We start from the raw sequence: 18,921 nt of genomic DNA on the forward strand, positions 1-18,921 counted from the left end.
GGGGTTTGGGAAGTCACTTACAGGACGCGGTAAAATTTCAAAGACTGTAGCGTTTCATAATGGGGCTAGATCTGGGACGAGGAAACTACAATATGTAACTTATTAGCGCGACATTTTTACTTCACAATAAAAATAAAACGCCTTTTCTTATATTCATATATGCTACTAAACGGTGACACCAGAGAGGATGTGTCCCATCAGCGAAATTCTGCACTACTTGTGTTCGCGGATCAGGTATATTTACTCTTGAATGAATGTGTTTGTCGTCATTCAGGGGATGAACTGGTTTTCATTCACCCATTAGATATAGTTACTATGTTACTTGTCCAAACATGATGTACTGACTGTTCAGTGTCGCGACGGATCAAATCTTCTTGCCATCAACATACAGTTTCAGTTATTCAGCTTTCATTATTATTCCTTCTGCTACATCACAACCTGAGATGGATCGGTACAATGATTTGAAAGTGTTGTTGAAGAGCTGGGAGTATTCCTTCGTCCAGGAAAACAAAAGGAAGCCGAATAAGGTAAGACATTTGAAAGCACAAAACTCTGATCTGTGTTTATGTATTACATCATAGCTTGTTGTAACCCCTTAGTTAGCTTACTATTGCTAAAACAGCTCTGTAACCCAAATGCAAATGTGCACGCCCGGAACAAGTGACAGACAAATGCAATGATTCTGATTATTTTGCTTGTTTTAGAATTGAGAGAACCATTCTCAATGGCCAGATGGGAGATCTCTCTAATATTGCTTAGCTTGCCCAAGATTTCATATTTTCCTTTAATTTTTTTTCAGGATGACATTGAAAATGCCCCAGAGGAGACCAAAAGTAAGTGCCTTGTATGATGTTTTACATTCCTTGCACAATTTCTTCTGTGTTTAGTAGAGGGTAGTGTGTTCATGTGTTAATGTTCCACTGTACTCTTATTCTATTCAGGTGTTACACATTTTTATGATATGTTCTTCTCCTGTATCTCTTTGCATTCATGTGTGAGGTGCTTTTCCAAAAATGTAAATTCAAAAGCAACAAAAACATTTAAGGTGTTAAACCATGCAGCTGAAATTGTCTTCGTAGTATCAGGCTTCATTTAATGCATTTTTTTTGTAGAACTGTACAAAGAATACAGAGTTCTCAAACAAGAAAGAGAGAATGCAACTGTTGACAGAACCGGCAATGAAAACTCCGGGAAAGAGTGCCAAGATCAGTCCACGAAGGTCCAAACAGCTGAAAAGGTAATACATAGTCTTATAGAACGCCTATGTAAGGGAACATGTTCATAATTTGTGTTACTATTTTTTTATGATGCTGCCCTCAAAAACTGACATGGGTATTATCAAATATGTGTAGACTTTATTCTGGAATGGAATGGAATGTGATTTGCTAACCGCATTTATTACCTCAGTCAGTACAGTGTTGAGATTTCACATTTACAACATTTGTGTTTTTGTAAAGGAGGCAGATTGTTGGGGAGCTCATCTGAACCGCAAAAACATGCCTGTGTCTGTCCCAAAACTGACACCCAAGGACAATGAGGCCCTCCAGGCTTCAGCCCAGTATTTTGGGATGAAGCTGAAGTCAAACCTTGGAGGATCTATAAAGGTGTGGAGCTTTATCTTGATCTTTGATTTGTGAGAATTGCTTAGTTTTAAAACTCTGTGAAAATTACAATGAAGAGCACCGAAAATTAGATGAAGACTATTTTGTTAACCATTCCTAAAGGCTTTCCATATGTGGTTTTGATCACAGATTCTCATTACTATCCTTCATGTTAATGTCTGGTATTGAAGGATGACGCTCGCTTTAGTTTTCTAAAAATGTAATATACAAGCCTGGGCAGTGGGCACTGTAGTACTGGCAGTGAGACTGTTGGCTAGGAAAAACTGCAGTCTAGGCTCATTGGAGGATATAATTTTGTATAATTTATATAATTTTCAAATATGTTTATTTTTGTCACACATAAAAACATTATAGATACTGTATTGTGCTATTCCAGTGTGAAAGTATTGCATTTTAAATGTTACTTGAGAAAATGTCTTCTATTTGTTTTTTGGCTTTGCTTTTTTCTTCCAAAGTACTCTAGTGAAAACTTCTGGCATTTAAATATATAATTTCTAAGGCAGCTTGAATGTGTGATCTGTTATAACTCAAATCTATTTTCGATAGTACAAAAAAAAAAAGGGGAATATTTAATTATTGTCTGTTTGTATCTGTTCATAATTGTTAAGTGTGTACTTACAGGACCGTCCAGTTTCTTTAAAGAAGTCGTTTACTCCAAAGAGACAGCCTTTAAAATCATGGAAAGAAGGCCTGGGCCCAACAGTTCCAACAGACACAATGTCTCCTCTACCTAAGCCAGCCAACACCAGTCCAAATGCCTGCAACACCTCAGCACAAGCTATGGATCTTGAGGAAGGGCAAGAACCATTTGAAACTATACCAGGCTTTACTCCATCCAAGATGTTCTCACCGGTAGCTTGTACACCAGAGCGATTCACTAAAAAAGCACAGCACTTACAGAAATCCGTAGTCAAAAGATTGTCTTCAGTGGACAAGGGATGGTTAGAGCGATGCCAAGTGTTTGATGAACTGCAAAACACAGAGAAGCCGGCGACGGGCAATTTGTCTTTGGCAGATAGGGAAGGACCTCTTCTTTTGCATGGAGCCAACAAAAACATGGTCCACACCAACCCTTTGGTCAAACCAGCTAACCAGAACACTGCACTCATGGGAGAGAGTATTTCTATGGTCACACAGAGTAGATTACCCTTAGAGGAAAGGCTACAGATCACTAATGGAATATCTGCAGTAGAAAAGGCAGGTTCTGCTCCAGATGGACAGGTTTCCACATCAATGAACAGTGTTAATGGAAAGAATGAAACAATCAGGTCAACAGAGAAAGGAGGTGCTGAAAGAGGATCTGTTCCTGTTACTATGGCATCAAAATCGTCCACCAAGGCCAAAGAGAGACATGTTTCAGAGAAAGAAGTGGCTGACCTGAGTTCAAACCAAGATGGAAATAGTGAAACATTGTCTAATAGGAAAAATACTAGAAAAAGGGTCAGAAAGAGGCAGAGGGAGTCTGACGCTGAAGGTGACGAACCTGCAGAAAGTCTTGAGGAAGGAGCAGCCAAGAAAAGAAGAAAGACCAAAAAGGTGTCTTCAGAGAAACCCAAGGCCTCACGAGTGAAGAAGAAAGCTAAGCTGTCTGAGGGGGGTAACAACTCTACAGAGGAAATCGGTGGCCTGGAAGAGAAGAAACCAAAGCCAAAGATTCAGACGGAGAACCTTTTGGGAGACGTTGACTTAGAAGATATCAAGGCTATTTCTGCAAGGGTTCAGGGCACTGGTAAAGTGAGGTAAGGTTAAAATCAGAAATATATTTTGTGCTAAAGCTGTATTTCTCATCAGCATATGTTCAGAGCAGTACAGTTAAATTGCTGTGTTTGGTCATTGATACTTTTATTTCTGCTTCTGGGTTATATGAGAAGGCATTATAATTAAGTGGGTTTATCTGGACTTTTGTTTGTGACTTCAGAGTCTCTCAAAGTGAGGTTATATTCAAACTGCAAATAATGCAATTGATGTGAATTGCAATTGATGTGATGTGGAGTTGCTACAATCTGGAACAAACTCCCCAGCAATGTGGTTGAAGCCGACAATTTGGGAACATTCAAAAATAGACTGGATGTGATTCCTTGGATGGCTAATTTATTAATGGACACCAAACAAGCACGATGGGTTGAATGGCCTCCTCTTGTTTGTAAACTGTTCCTTATTTTCAAATGTAGGAATGAATGAAATAGTAATTATCTTTTTCTTAATCAGACCTTCAAAGAACAAAGATGGAAACTTTGTGAAAATTAATCTCAAGAAGAAATCCCATGTGAAAGGCTATGCATTGAAAGGAGCTTCTCTTCGTAAAGAGGTAAACCGAACTGAAGACTAAAATATTAAGGATGAAGCTAGGGCTGAAGAAGTAGAACTTTAAGAGGTTGTTATAAGCTAATCTACAAAACAATGAACTCCCCCAACTATTCAATTTAAATGACTAGAGTGGGACATTTCCAGTGATGTTTATTGAATAGACCAGAACAAAATAACGTGGGTTTCTCTGTTTGTGTGTCCAAGCTGTATATGAAGAAGTTCCAACTGAAGGGAGAACGTTTTGGAGGGGCAGGGAGAGGAGGAGGAGGAGGAGGAGGAGGAGGAAGGTGGGGGAGACCGGGACACAGTGGCGACACCTGCTTCAAGTGTGGGGGAACTGGACACTGGGCCCGGGACTGCAAGGGCAGAGGTGAGGAGCTATCTCCTGTTAATACAGGCACCTAGAAGATGATCTGGCACTCTCACTGGTATTGATTCAGAGTTTGTGAAGTCATTTCCATCTGCTAGTGGATTTTGTTGAACCTTTGCTCTGAATGTGTGATGGTGGCCTGTTCATGTGCCCACTGTGTCCCAGCAGCTCCTGCCCCTGTGGTGGAGAGGGAGTCTGGAGAGGAGGACGGCCAAGAGGAGGCCTTTGAACTTCCGACGCTGGAGGAGGTGGCCCGGGCTACCAGCACGCTGCGCTCAGACCCCATCGGTGAGTTCCCACAGCTCCACCGAGGCACTCCTCATTGACTGCTAGATATAAATAAACACATAGGGTTAACAGAAGCAAAGGAATTATAGAATTCAATGACCATTCACTTCATGTGTATGTATATTCATTATGACAGTTTAGATTCATCTTCAATTCATAATTTGATCAAATCTCTCAAAAGACTGGGACATCTGGTGGCAGTAAGTTTGACGTCCACTCCATCAGTGCAGCGGTGCTTGAGTGTTTTTCAGCGCTGTAGTCTGCTTACTCCCTGCCCTGCTCCTCCCCAGTCCCCTCCAGCTGCAGTCAGGAGGGAGAAGCTCCAGCCAAGGAGGAGGACGACATACTGATGAATGTGATCCGGCCTGACTACGAGAAGCCCGCCCCTCCCTCCCCCATGGAGCCCCTCTACAGTCTTACTGAGGATGGCAAAGTAAAAGGTACTGCCAGAGGGTTTTCATGCATAGTTCACATTTAACAAGCGTAACAACTTGACCATCTTAAGTTTTGTGCACTCCTACAAGTTAATAACTTTATGGCTGCAACTCACGTAACAGTCCTGTTTGAATTTGGTGGTGTTTTACCTGCACTGTAATGGATTATGAGCTTGTATGTTGACCAGAACTCCTCTATATATGTCTGAGATGATATGTGTAATGGAGTAACATCTCTGGGAACTATTTCCGTTTGTGCGGTTTATGTTAAACGGCACTTTTTCTTTAAATGTGCAATTGTATGCTGTTTATTTATAGTCTCTTTTTAATTAACTTGCAGTGACTAATGTGTTTTGAGGAGGTTCAAGTGCATTGAGGCTACCATGAAATGCACCAATGTTTTTTTTAAAGAAAAGTCCTTTTGAAGGCTTGTGTTGGATAGTAGTTCTTGGGTCTCCACTAAGCTAGTTTTATCCTCTTTTGTATGCGCTTCAGATGTGCCCCCAGAAGTGTACGAGGCTCTGAATGACTTTGGCTACAAGTCCTTCCGTCCGGGACAGGAGGTGGCGATCATGAGGATTCTCTCAGGTGGGAACTGAAAACAACTTTTTTTGAAATAATGAAATCAATATGAAAATGGGCAATGCAATTTCAGACATCTGCATGGAAATATTTAAATAAGTGTTTTTCTATTCATAGGTTTATCCACGTTAGTAGTGCTCTCCACTGGGATGGGGAAGTCTCTGTGCTACCAGCTCCCAGCTTACTTGTATGCGCAGAGGTCAAACAGCATTGCCTTGGTGGTGTCGCCCTTAGTGTCCTTGATGGATGATCAGGTACCAGTCTTGCTTGGTGTGCTTTTATGTGGTGATGGTGACTAACTGTTCTCTTTCCAGAATAATTGAGCATGCTAAGAGGTGTCGTCAGAGTCAAAATAGCACTTAATAACCTCTGAATCACAAGGAAAGTTTGCAGGGGTATTCATTGTGAATGTGTGGTTGACCCACGCAAGAGGTTTTTAATTTGATCCTTAAAAAAAACAAAACAATAATAACTCTATATTTGATAGCTTATTTGTAGTCAGCTGCACAGTTTGAGTTCCTATATTTAGCCTGGTCTTTGAGTTTCATAGTGGGTGGATGCAGGGGTTGATTTACAGACCCAAACCAATCAGTATTAAAGGCTTATAAATGTGTCTTCCTTTTCCTTTTTCTCTCTCCCAAAGTTGTCTGGACTCCCTCCCAAGCTTAAAGCTGCCTGTATCCATTCCAACATGTCAAAGAAACAGAGGGAGGCAGCCATTGAAAAGGTAAAAGATATTCTTTATGTGTATAATTTAATAACTGTAAAAAGACTGTAGTGGCCTAATTTTCCAAACTACAATCAGCAGGACTTGAACTGTATTTACCAAAAACAGCCAGCTTCAGATTTGTTTTTTTTGTTTGTTTTTTGTTTTTGTTTATTTTTACGTGTGAAATTATACTAGTTTTGAGGTCGGACGTTTTAGTTTTATATATACATTTAATTAACCCGTTTTCAAGGCCCAGAGTGAGCAGCCACTGTTACTATTTTGTTACACTCTCCTCTGCTCAGGTGAAAGCAGGAGAGGTCCACGTTCTTCTCCTCTCTCCCGAGGCCCTGGTTGGGGGTGGGCATGCGGGGTCTGGCTGCCTGCCCCCGGCCGACCAGCTTCCCCCGGTGGCATTTGCATGTATCGACGAAGCCCACTGCGTGTCTGAGTGGTCTCATAACTTCCGACCTTGCTACCTGAGACTGTGCAAGGTGAGTGCAGGGTTACCATTGCTCTGATGGTCTAGAAGCCAGGACCACACTACTCCGTTAGAAAAATTTGTGTTCCGCTAACTTCACTTTAAATTCCGAGCTGTTTGCCTTTCTGGATTCTGAGTTGTGGTTGCGTTGCAGGTCCTGAGAGATCGGCTGGGTGTGCGTTGTCTGCTGGGTCTGACTGCCACAGCCACCATGGCCACAGCCCTGGACATCGCCAACCACCTGGACATCAGTGATGCGGAGGGCATCGCTGTGCGCTCGGCCGCTGTCCCCCATAACCTGCAGCTCTCTGTGTCCTTGGATCGAGAGAAGGATCAGGTATTTCATATGCACCCGGGGCCAAAGCAGCTAGGAATTTTTACATCAATCTGACAGTTTTTCAGTTGGACATTTCGAACATAGATGTTTCAGCTTTAGAAGCCTAAGTGGACCTTTAAATGTTAAAATGTTAATATAGGTTTCAAGTCTTTTTAAATGTTTGGGCTTTATTTACCTCATTAAAATTTCATCTCAGGCTCTGGTGAATCTGCTGAAGGGGGAGAGGTTCGGCTCTCTGGACTCGGTCATTGTGTACTGCACCCGCAGAGAGGAGACCACCCGGATTGCTGCTCTTCTGCGCACCTGCATGCAGGGGGTGATGCTGCGGGAGTCGGCCAAGCCGCCCAGCTTGGAGACGGAGGAGAACACGCATGGGAAGAGAAAGAAGGCCCTGGGTATGCTTCTGTAACGGATGCCGTTAGTGGACCGAGAGACGTAACCATGAGGCAATTTAAATGAGGAATTTGTACTTGAACAGATAAAATGGCCTAATCCAGGTCAAAACTTAGTCGTTTATTGGTTTGATTTGTTGAATTGCTCTTTAGCGAAAAAAAAGATCCGGAAGCCCTTGAAATGGATCGCCGAGTCGTACCACGCCGGCCTGTCAGCTTCCCAGCGCCGTAGGGTCCAGAACAACTTCATGTGCGGAGAGCTGCGCATTGTGGTGGCCACAGTGGCCTTCGGGATGGGGCTGGACAAGTCAGATGTGCGCGGCATCATCCACTACAACATGCCCAAGAGCTTCGAGAGCTACGTGCAGGAGATCGGCAGGGCTGGCAGAGATGGAGAGCCGGCCCACTGTCACCTGTTCTTGAATCCAGAGGTGAGTTAAAACATCAGGGTCACAACACCAAGGCTGTCGGCAACCTTTTGTATGGTTAAATTGGCAATTAAACTGGAAAACTTAACTAACTTAAGTGCAACAATATGTTGCCCCACTTAAATGTGTATATATATATTTTTATATACCTATATCTATTATTTTTAATTTATTAAAGGACTGCTTTGAATTACCAAAGGTTGAACACACAATATGACAGGTATATGTGAAAGAAAAGCAGATTGTGTCTGAAACAACCACATTGTAATTTTATTTGTGGAATATTCCAAATTCATTCACATTAAAGCCATTTGCAATATTTAATGGTAGTTACATTGTGGTAATACTGCAGTCTATTAAAATATTGTGATTTTAGCAAGTTCACAGTTCTGCAAGTGTGCATAAAACCACAAACTGCTTTTCTCACCAGGGTGGAGACCTCCATGAACTCCGTAGGCACATCTTCGCTGACACTGTGGACTACTTCACAGTAAAAAGGCTGGTCAAGAAGGCCTTTCCTCCGTGCAAATGCAGACAGATCCACCAGAAGCAGCAGGACCTCCTAATGGTATGACTGACAGATATCTGGCAATATGTACTGATGACACAGTAATGGAAGCTTTATTGATTTCGAGTAGCTTGGTATGTTCTCTGCTGCCTTTGCATTTTATTCCCCCAGTTCTCACAATCTCACTGCTTTCATTTGTATTTCTTATTATGTGTTCTGACACTGACTAGTCTTCAGCAACTTTCCTTGCAAATAGTTTGGTTTGGAGATCCAGTCATTTGGTTGTCAATAGGTACAAAAAGTGCAACCGATATTTAAATTGGAGATCAATAAAATCTGCTTAATTGAAAAAACAAAACGTCGCTTATAACTTGAGTTTAGCAGGGTGAGTGAGACCAGCCCAGCCTGTTAAGACTGTTGAGAGAGTGTGGTTTAGTTTCAGATGGGGGAAGTAGATGATATTGAGATGATGGAAGCCATGGACGCCTCTGAAAAGGAGCAACAGCCAGAGCAGCAACAGCCAGAAGAGCAGCGGCAGGAGGAGCAGCAACAGCCGGAAGAGCAGCGGCAGGAGGAGCAGCCAACGACACAAAGCAAGGAAAGAGAAGTAGTCTCCCGAGTGTGCCATACACACGAACGGGCCATTCCCATTCAGGAAACCGTGGAGGCCCTCGACATCACAGAGGAAGGTGGGCGGCTTCATTACGAAACCTTTCAGTCTGGTGAAATAACCCAGTTAAGTGTCTGTTTCCAGTCAAGAAGCTAGAATTTGGAGGGTTTAATTCTCTTAGGCATTTCTTTTTACCTTCATGAATGGTTTTTGGATATTTCGGTTATGTCTGTCTTTCTTTTCCAGCTTGTGTGTGGTTTTGGAAGTTGTGTATGATTAGGAATAAAATGCTTTGAGGCAGGAGTTCTCTCTAATCCACTCTGTCTGCAAGTTCAGTGACGAATCCGAGGTCAAAGTGGAACAGCAGTGCGATGGTTGAAACGCACAGTAAACGGTGGAGCGTGTGTTTTGTGTCTGTGCCCTCAGGTATAGAGACCTTGCTGTGCTACCTGGAGCTTCATCCCCAGCAGTGGGTCGAGCTCCTGCACCCCACCCTGTCTACTTGCCGTCTGGTCTGTTACAACGGGCCCCAGCAACTCCGCGGCCTCGCCAAAATGTAAGCAAGTCACTTTTTACTAGGAAAGGCAGCACTTTAATCTCAATGCAAATCAGGTTAGATAGTATTGCAGTTATTCTACAGTGAATGACTTCCTGTATGCACGCTTTCACCTATCAACGTGAAATACTGCCAAGTCTTAATAGTGACATTGAATGTAACGTACCCAGGTCTATTTTTTTTATTCTGCTTGCCTTGTGTTGACAATTTATCTTTCCCTCACAAAACCATGTGTCAGTGTCTTTAGTTTGAAACCAAAACAAACGAGCGAAACAGTGTGCCCATGGTTCCACCCCTCTCTCCAGTTTGGTCTCTTGGAGATGTTGTGGTTGTAAGGTTGCTGAGGTGTAAGGTGCCGAGTGACCTTTGCTATGGGCTGTGTTGGCAGTTGCCCCCCGGTGGCTGTGGCCCTGGCCAGGATGCGGATGGCAGGAGTCAGTCTGGAGCACTGCAGCTCTGTGGATTTTGACGTGGTGGAGTTAGCTGACGCCATGGGCTGGGAACTGCTTCCTGTCAAGAGAGGCCTGAGGCAACTCCAGTGGTACACACAGAGTGGTAAATGTTTTTATTCTTTAGTCTGCCTTTTGTTCTTAAATCAGATGTTCCAGTTACAACATCAATTAGACAATCTATGAGCTAACGATGGTAGTGCCTGGTAATAAGCAAGCCATGTCATACCTTCTTGGCCTACTGTGGTTTTATTCTCTGCCTAGCCCCCCTTGGATACAGGGGTACAGGAAAGAGTGGAGTCCTGGTGGAATTCTCGGACCTTTCATTCCACTTCCGTTCGTATGGTGACCTGACCCCCGATGAGCTGGACGGTGTCTGTGAGTTCCTGCACCAGAGAGTGCTGGCTCAAGAGCGGACCCAGCTCTACCAGCTGAAAGCTTGCTTCAATGCCTTTCAGAGGTAAGGGGTGCAATTTACTAATTTTACTTAAAGAATAATCTAAATTATTTTTTTGCAGTTTTCTTCCATGGCCACTCCTTTTGGTATATTTAACAGCTTTAATCTGTATAGGTACAACAATCACCTAGTTAGTAATATCCAATATGTCATGGTCAGGAGTGTAGCCAGGATTTCAGGGCCTCCTGAAAGAAAAAAGTGTGGTGGTGGTGGGTGGGGGGTGCTGACGAAGTGCAGTCCGGGGGTAGGATAGCTGCCGAGGTGCGGTCCAAGTACAAAGCTGCAGATCGCGGCATGGATAGGGGGAGGGGAGATTGCGACAAATGGGCACATCCCTGCTGCATGCACCCCCCCCTGCCCTCTCAGGGCCCCCTGAATCGTCATCACCTTTCCCCCCTTTACTACACTGCTGGTCATGGTCCACTCACAGATGCTCAAGAAAATCCTGAAATGCCTTCCATAGCCCGGTAGATAAACAGTCCGTATCTTTTGTCTGTAAATCCATACTGACATACAGGCCAGTTTGCAGCATCACTAACAATAGCCTATCAAAATGATCATCGGCAATTTCATGCTTTAGACAAACACATCACAACAGATGCACCAACACAACACAGGATTATAAAGACAATAGATTTATCTCTATTAACACTAGAACCGCCGACATTTTGTACTGCATAGAACCACCGCACCCGCAAAATGTGTGACTTTTATAAAACAGCTTTGTGACGAAAAGTTGGATAAAACGTAATAGTCGTACATGTAAACATAACACATTTTCAGGGCAGAAACACTGCATTTACATTGGAAATTATAGTGTTTTTCTATTATTATTATTAAAACTAGGGCATAAAAATGAAAAAAACAATAAAACAAACTTCATGTAATAAACTGTGTAAGCTGGTGTATAAATCGGTATGCAGATGTCTTAGCAGACTTGTACAGTTATAAAACATAAATAACCAGTTGTCATTTCAGTTTTATGCTATTTTTACATTATGCAACGTGAAAGTGCTTTGAAATGACTCCGTCTATTACAGCTGCGTATGAATGCAGAAAATGCGCTTGTCAGCACTAAAAGTGACCTACATTTATACAAAATAATTACCATTTGTGATCAAAAGCATTGATCCAGAGACATGGGTTTGCACCTAATGTTATAAACTGTGACACAGATATTCACAGTCTTTATGGAACCAGGACCACATCGCTCACAGAACACACCGGGCGCGGTTTTCATCGACATGTTTCTTTTAGGCTATTAGGATAGTGCATTTGATCAGTCATAAGAAGAACACTGTGATCGTGGTGAGAAAAGGATAAAACGTTGATCCACCAATCCTGCTCCGAATATGTGTTTATCAAAAAATAAAAAACCTGCTTACACGTCAGATCACATGATAACTAGTGTTGGTACAGTAACAGAAACAGTATTTCTGTCTGTAGTGAATGGTTGAGGTCAGTAATTGTGGATTATTTCTTAATGGGATTCTGAAAAAATTACAAAGATGTTTCTCTGCTTTCTTTGGTCCAGTGTGGCGTATCGAAATTGCACCTCCTGCACAGACGAGATGGACGAGGAGAGGAGCCTCAAGCTAAAGGAGTTACTGAAAGACTATTTTGATAAAAAGTTGGATCTAGATCTGAGCAAGAAGTATCAGGAAGATAAAGAGAATGATGAGGAAGATGAGCTCACTACATCTAAGGTTAGACTTGTGTTGTATGGTTGTATTCCCTAATATAAATTTCCATACAGATATATATATATATATATATAGTAATGCATCAAACATCTCTCTCTGCCTCCCTATGTACAGTGAGGGGAAAAAAGTATTAGATCCCCTGCTGATTTTGTACGTTTGCCCACTGACAAAGAAATGATCAGTCTATAATTTTAATGGTAGGTTTATTTTAACAGTGAGAGACAGAATAACAACAAAAAAATCCAGAAAAACACATTTCAAAAAAGTTATACATTGATTTGCATGTTAATGAGGGAAATAAGTATTTGATCCCCTATCAATCAGCAAGATTTCTGGCTCCCAGGTGTCTTTTATACAGGTAACGAGCTGAGATTAGGAGCACTCTCTTAAAGGGAGTGCTCCTAAACTCAGCTCGTTACCTGTATAAAAGACACCTGTCCACAGAAGCAATCAATCAGTCAGATTCCAAACTCTCCACCATGGCCAAGACCAAAGAGCTGTCCAAGGATGTCAGGGACAAGATTGTAGACCTACACAAGGCTGGAATGGGCTACAAGACCATCGCCAAGCAGCTTGGTGAGAAGGTGACAACAGTTGGTGCGATTATTCGCAAATTGAAGAAACACTAAATAACTGTCAGTCTCCCTCGGTCTGGGTTTCCATGCAAGATCTCACCTCGTGGAGTTTCAATGATCATGAGAACGGTGAGGAATCAGCCCAGAACTACACGGGAGGATCTTGTTAATGATCTCAAGGCAGCTGGGACCATAGTCACCAAGAAAACAACTGGTAACACACTACGCCGTGAAGGACTGAAATCCTGCAGCGCCCGCAAGGTCCCCCTGCTCAAGAAAGCACATGTACAGGCCCGTCTGAAGTTTGCCAACATCTGAATGATTCAGAGGAGAACTAGGTGAAAGTGTTGTGGTCAGATGAGACCAAAATCGAGCTCTTTGGCATCAACTCAACTCGCCGTGTTTGGAGGAGGAGGAATGACCCCAAGAACACCATCCCCACCGTCAAACATGGAGGTGGAAACATTATGCTTTGGGGGTGTTTTTCTGCTAAGGGGACAGGACAACTGCACCGCATCAAAGGGACGATGGACGGGGCCATGTACTGTCAAATCTTGGGTGAGAACCTCCTTCCCTCAGCCAGGGCATTGAAAATGGGTCGTGGATTGGAATTCCAGCATGACAATGACCCAAAACACACAGCCAAGACAACAAAGGAGTGGCTCAAGAAGAAGCACATTAAGGTCCTGGAGTGGCCTAGCCAGTCTCCAGACCTTAATCCCATAGAAAATCCGTGGAGGGAGCTGAAGGTTCGAGTTGCCAAACGTCAGCCTTGAAACCTTAATGACTTGGAGAGGATCTGCAAAGAGGAGTGGGACAAAATCCCTCCTGAGATGTGTGCAAACCTGGTGGCCAACTACAAGAAACGTCTGACCTCTGTGATTGCCAACAAGGGTTTTGCCACCAAGTACTAAGTCGAAGGGGTCAAATACTTATTTCCCTCATTAACATGCAAATCAATGTATAACTTTTTTTTAAATGCATTTTTCTGGATTTTTTGTTGTTATTCTGTCTCTCACTGTTAAAATACACCTACCATTAAAATTATAGACTGATCATTTCTTTGTCAGTGGGCAAACATACAAAATCAGCAGGGGATCAAATACTTTTTTCCCCCACTGTATATATACTTCTACACATACATACATACAAAACTAGGTAAATTAGGTTCCGTCTTGTCTAGTTTACATTGTATATTTTATTCAAGGTTTAAGGTGTACACAAATTAAAGGATAAAATGCATTATTCAATGTTGTCTGCTATTCCAGCTCCAAGACTGGGAGAACCAGATCCGTGCTGATATCCGTAGCTTCCTGTCCTGCCACATGGATGAAAAGTTTTCTGGAAGAGCTGTAGCAAGAATTTTCCATGGAATTGGTGAGGCTGCAAGTTAAATCACTGGCTGCAATATTGAATATTTCATCTATTTGGTTTGATTCAACTCACTAATTACCTATATGAATCAGACATTTTTCAGCATATATGAATGAGACATTATCAACCTTTTTATTCGTAAATAGCTGAGGTCTGAAATATTTCTGTAATTAATAAAGCAAATGGTCATGTTGATTTTTTGGAATAAATGCTTTCATATTGTTTTTCCTTCCTCTTCTTCAAATGTCATCTTCAGGAAGCCCATGTTATCCAGCTCAAATATACGGCAGGGATCGAAGATACTGGAGGAAATATATTCAATTTGATTTCAATGAAATCATCCGTATGGCCACAGAAGAAATTATACGAACAAAGTGAAAACATCAGACTGCTGCTGAGAGAAGACAAAATGAGCTTGAGTTCATACTGAGTTTCAAACGACAACTATTGTTACATCTCTTTAAGATTGTCCATTCTGAATCCAGGATTTGTATTTCATCCAAAAATATAAAGTTTGAGAAATATGAGAAGTGTTTCTCTAAATATGATTGAGGAATTTTGTCCCTAGTTTTAGATTAATTACTTTCTACCCCCTTGTGAATAATTATGAGTTGTTTTGCAAAAATAAAATAGTATTTGTTTCACTGATACTGTAGTATTATTTACATTATGTAGGCAGTGAATGCATATTATGTGTGATGTGATTGTAGATAGTTTTTAATTTAGTACTATACAATTATTTATATTGGTAAATACAGCTATTTTTTGTTTGTTTTGGATTATATTTACATGCATGAATTGATTTATAAATACAAATAGTTTAATTTTCTCTTTATAATACAATTTTGTATTCATGTGTATAATAAAAAAAAAAACTATTTTCTATATCCCTGAGTACCACATTGTTTTTGTTTTTTTGTAAATACTTGTTTTTTACATTTTACTAATAGGAAATACATGTGATCGTTAAGTGGTTCACAATAGAAACTAGCCAGTTTGTGCATTTTACTTAAATTGCTGGATATGGTGCCAGTTATTTAAATGCACTTAAGTAACTACTTCTATAATTTAGTTTACTTCCATAAATTAAGAAAAACAGGAATGCTGTTGAACTGGAAGTTTGGCTAGGAACATGAAGTAAAGTTAAATGTAGTTCAACGTTAGGAACAGAACAGATCTTTCACTGAGACTATTGTATTTTGTTTGTCTTGGCTATGAACGCCAATCTATCCTCTAGTTAATCATTAGTTTTATTTAAGTACATGCTGCTCGAGTTTACTTTCATTGGGAGTATTCAGTTAAGTATATTGTAAAGTTACTAGATACAGTGATTGCTTTACAAACAGTAGGTTGTATTTTTCTTTTTGTATGTATGCACCATTCTAAGAGATCCCGGTGCTTCTGTAAATATTACAGTCTGGTTTTCATTTTTTTTCTGCTTCAAAAAACGGTGACGTGTCTCCTTGAAAATCGCAAAGCAGCTTGTGGCAACTGTTGCAACATCGGATACACAACAGTACCTTCATTTTCCTTGTCCTATAACCCCACTTACTTTCTCCTAGTTTACAACCGTCTTTAACCATACACTGCGTGTTACCTGTGATTTCTTTTTAATCCACCAAAACCAACCAGAAGTTTTAATTACGATTAGTCATTGTCGTTTTTAAACAAATCACAACATAGGCTAGTGTCATTGGTTTCAAGTTAAATATGTAGTATATAATTTATAGCTCGTTCACTGGACAAGGTTATTTATTGATTTATTTTACAGCTAACCGGAATAATCGCACCACTTCTCTCCGACAATCATCCTTTCACCCCATCAGGTATGCATTTGGTCGCTCTAGTGACGTTTACTGGAACGGGTATATCAAAAGCAGCAGGGAAGACGTTTTGACGTCATCATTAAGCGCCTCCAACTCGACTGTGCCTGCCCGGAGGACCGTGGTGCTGACACGCCCCCTGTGTGCGTCCCTGCTGACTAGAGGCACATGATTAGGCGTGTTTACCTGCCATACACAGCGATGCACCCTGCTGTGGTGATTGGTAGATGTCAGGGAAGTGAAGTGCATTTAAAGAAATAAAAGACCCTTGGGAGAAATACGACATACACATCTTCATGAAGAGTGCGTTTTTCGATCTTGCTATCACACAGGCTTTCTTCATTTCCTCATTCCGGATCTTTAAAAGGGGAGGAGGATTTGGTGGGTGTTGTGCATACTTTGTGTAAGGTAGGAAAGCGATTCTGCTGCATTGCATCAACCGATCGCCTAAATAATGCATCATAGTGGGCTAAAGACAGCTGATAAGTTGGCTTCCTGGTAAAGGGCAATGCTTTAATTTAAACAAGGGCAACTTGCTGGTGTGTTGTCAAAGCCTTGTATTAACCCTGCTTGTTGATTGCACATTTCTGACCACACAAAGCACAGGGCGCACTGCAAATATTTGGACAGGCAGCCTCTGCAGACTACATTACATTAGTGTTAGAGGTGTTCACAAAAATAATGAGTAAAAAAAAAGAATGGAAAGGCGTCCCAGTTACGTAGATTTATAGCAGATTTCAACCCTCAGCTGTAAAAGCATTGTAAATATTACTTACACTGTTAAATCCTACATTTTATTAATCTTTATTAATCACGCCTTTCTTTTCTTCTGTAACACTTGTACAAAGACCTATTATTACTCAATAGTATTGAAATATTTAGCAATGCTACTTTCAAATATGATTGTATTGTGACACAAGGTGATATGCAGAAACGACTGTATTGTCTTTTCTCAGACTATAAAATCATTGCTCTTAATTTATTTCACCCCACAATCATTTATGGACCTCCTCAAGAGGGAACATAATGTGGTAAGATGTGTGGATGTACAAAAACTTAATTGTTAATGGTATGGCAATGAAAGAGTTGAAAAGGACCCATTAACAGTGTCTTTATTAGTAGTAATACTATTACAATGTAGGGACCAATGGAGAGGAGCATACCAATACTAATCAATTGCAATACAAGTTAAGCTGATTGCATGTTCCTGTAATATATCAGTACACTTTCTGGTTATGTGTATTCACTTTGTTTATTCATATTTAATTCAATAATATGTGTTTTCTCTTGATTTTTGTGTTATGCATCCCCCCTACTCCATCAAGGCTTGGACAAAAGAGAATTGTACTTTTATTAGGCGTACCACATGTTTTCCTAAATATCTCCCTCAGGCCTCCCCACAGGCAAAATGGAGGATTCTGACGTTGAGCGTGAGTATAATTCTTGTTGTTTTTCAGGTGAAACGTAACACTGATGAGGACAATGGAAGTTAATCATTTTAGGAATTAGTTGGGACTAGCTTCTGTGTCTTTAGCACTCAGATATTAACAAATACACAAATGACTTTTACAGAATTGTACTTTTCAGGTTGTCTTTTAACAGTTGTTTAAACCCGTCTGTTACAACTTCTTAGTGAAAATTCTACCTCGTTTTATTATCTGTGAATTGTTATCTTAGCCTTCAGCCTATAAACCTTGGAGCACAATGCTTGTATTGAGTTAACAAATTAAGTGTGTTCAGGGTTCTGTCTACAAGCTTTTGGTTTTAATGTAATATCTTTTAATATATTTTTTAATGAGAAATAAATGCATACTATGGGTTTAGCTTTAGGCTATTTAACATCTATAAAACAACATATATATGTGTAATCATTTGTATATGTATACAATGATATATAGGCCTACCCTTGTTATATATTTAGCAAGAAAAGACCATTTTATTCTCAAGTGTTGAACTGCATTGCACTTGGTATTTTTATCTGAAAGTAGTATATCACTTTATACAAAATATAATTTGATGATAGCTTTATGAAGTAAACATTTCAAACCTGAGGCAATATCATTTTAAAGGGAAAGTTGATCTCTTTATTTCCATATTGTAATCAGGATTGTAACAGGTTAGGCAGGGGGCGTGGTTCACAAGGGGCGTGGTGTCTAAATACAATAATATGCATTGTTGGGGTGATCTGCACTTTAAAACATTTAAGTTACAGTGGCTAACTAAATATTACCACCAAAGCATTTGCAGTGCAGTTTGATGATTGCCAGGAGGAAGTGAGACGTTTTGCTTTCAGAGCTAATAGAAAGTGTTTTATTTTATTAAAAGAAAATCCGTAAGATCTTGGAACAACACTCCAGTGATACCACAGCAGACAGGACTGATCAGAATTCACACAGCATAGGCTAGTTGTGTATTATTACAAGACTGTGCAAATTCCCTTCGGCCCAATTCCATGTATAAAGACACAGACATTGAGAGTTACCCTCCTCTCTTTGTGTCTGGTTTATTTTTATTTTGTTGCGTGGGAGATTTCTCCTGTATTATTCGGCTCTGCCTCTCATTTTGCTCCCGTTGTTTATTGTAGATTTCTCTTATGCGCTCCATCTCTTACTGATATGTTTCTGTTTTGGAGCAATATCTGCAGTCTCTTCAGAAGTAAAATACTTCCTTTACATTTGTGTCATTGTTGGCTGTTGCTTCTGCAGAAGCGTCTCTTGCTCTGATGGATGCAGCAAATGACAAAGACCCACTAGTGCAGGATCAAGTAAGGAAATCCCTGCTTACGCTGGGGAAACACCAGCCGGACAAGATCCTAAGCATGTGCCAAGGCTACCTTGTCAAACATCCTAAGGTGAGACTGTACTATTAATTAATTTAATTAAATTATCCTCCATGAGAAAAATGTTGAACCAGACATAC

At 40.8% G+C, this 18,921-nt stretch overlaps 2 protein-coding genes across 5 annotated transcripts in view; both read left to right on the plus strand.

Moving 5' to 3' along the window:
* The first annotated feature begins 2 nt into the window (after positions 1 to 2).
* recql4 (RecQ helicase-like 4) lies at positions 3 to 15,047 on the plus strand. 2 transcript variants are annotated; one of them, XM_066715804.1, is made up of 24 exons: positions 3 to 527; positions 800 to 833; positions 1,113 to 1,237; positions 1,458 to 1,604; positions 2,244 to 3,361; positions 3,831 to 3,930; positions 4,134 to 4,299; positions 4,468 to 4,587; positions 4,878 to 5,027; positions 5,517 to 5,609; positions 5,721 to 5,857; positions 6,247 to 6,330; positions 6,615 to 6,803; positions 6,945 to 7,127; positions 7,324 to 7,522; positions 7,673 to 7,950; positions 8,378 to 8,515; positions 8,892 to 9,144; positions 9,492 to 9,621; positions 10,010 to 10,176; positions 10,335 to 10,530; positions 12,062 to 12,233; positions 14,074 to 14,182; positions 14,436 to 15,047. In XM_066715804.1, exons 1-24 carry the CDS (start codon positions 444 to 446, stop codon positions 14,555 to 14,557), a joined length of 4,494 nt encoding a protein of 1,497 aa, XP_066571901.1. In that variant the 5' UTR covers positions 3 to 443; the 3' UTR covers positions 14,558 to 15,047. The 2 variants fall into 2 exon arrangements, with proteins under 2 accessions (XP_066571901.1, XP_066571902.1); XM_066715805.1 differs by having other exon boundaries at positions 8,898 to 9,144.
* Positions 15,048 to 16,155: 1,108 nt separating this feature from the next.
* The window catches only part of mroh1 (maestro heat-like repeat family member 1), a 28,062-nt gene continuing 25,296 nt past the window's right edge, over positions 16,156 to 18,921 (plus strand). For 2 of the 3 annotated variants that reach the window (XM_066715806.1, XM_066715808.1), the window contains exons 1-3: positions 16,156 to 16,410; positions 17,328 to 17,432; positions 18,708 to 18,853. In XM_066715806.1, the coding sequence (XP_066571903.1) occupies positions 17,411 to 17,432; positions 18,708 to 18,853 (168 nt within the window). In that variant the 5' untranslated portion in view covers positions 16,156 to 16,410; positions 17,328 to 17,410. The remainder of the gene's footprint in view (positions 16,411 to 17,327; positions 17,433 to 18,707; positions 18,854 to 18,921) is intronic. The other variant, XM_066715807.1, reaches the window with a different exon arrangement.

Source organism: Amia ocellicauda, chromosome 10 (genome assembly GCF_036373705.1).
Source record: "Amia ocellicauda isolate fAmiCal2 chromosome 10, fAmiCal2.hap1, whole genome shotgun sequence".
NCBI classification, from domain to species: domain Eukaryota; kingdom Metazoa; phylum Chordata; class Actinopteri; order Amiiformes; family Amiidae; genus Amia; species Amia ocellicauda.

What these genes read in the sequence shown, in the direction of transcription:
- recql4 (XM_066715804.1), top strand. Translation starts at nt 444, where the DNA reads ATGGATCGGTACAATGATTTGAAAGTGTTGTTGAAGAGCTGGGAGTAT. An exon ending in GAGCTTCTCTTCGTAAAGAG is followed by an intron (nt 3,931 to 4,133) that starts GTAAACCGAACT and finishes TGTGTGTCCAAG; the next exon opens with CTGTATATGAAGAAGTTCCA. An exon ending in GGGAGGCAGCCATTGAAAAG is followed by an intron (nt 6,331 to 6,614) that starts GTAAAAGATATT and finishes TCCTCTGCTCAG; the next exon opens with GTGAAAGCAGGAGAGGTCCA.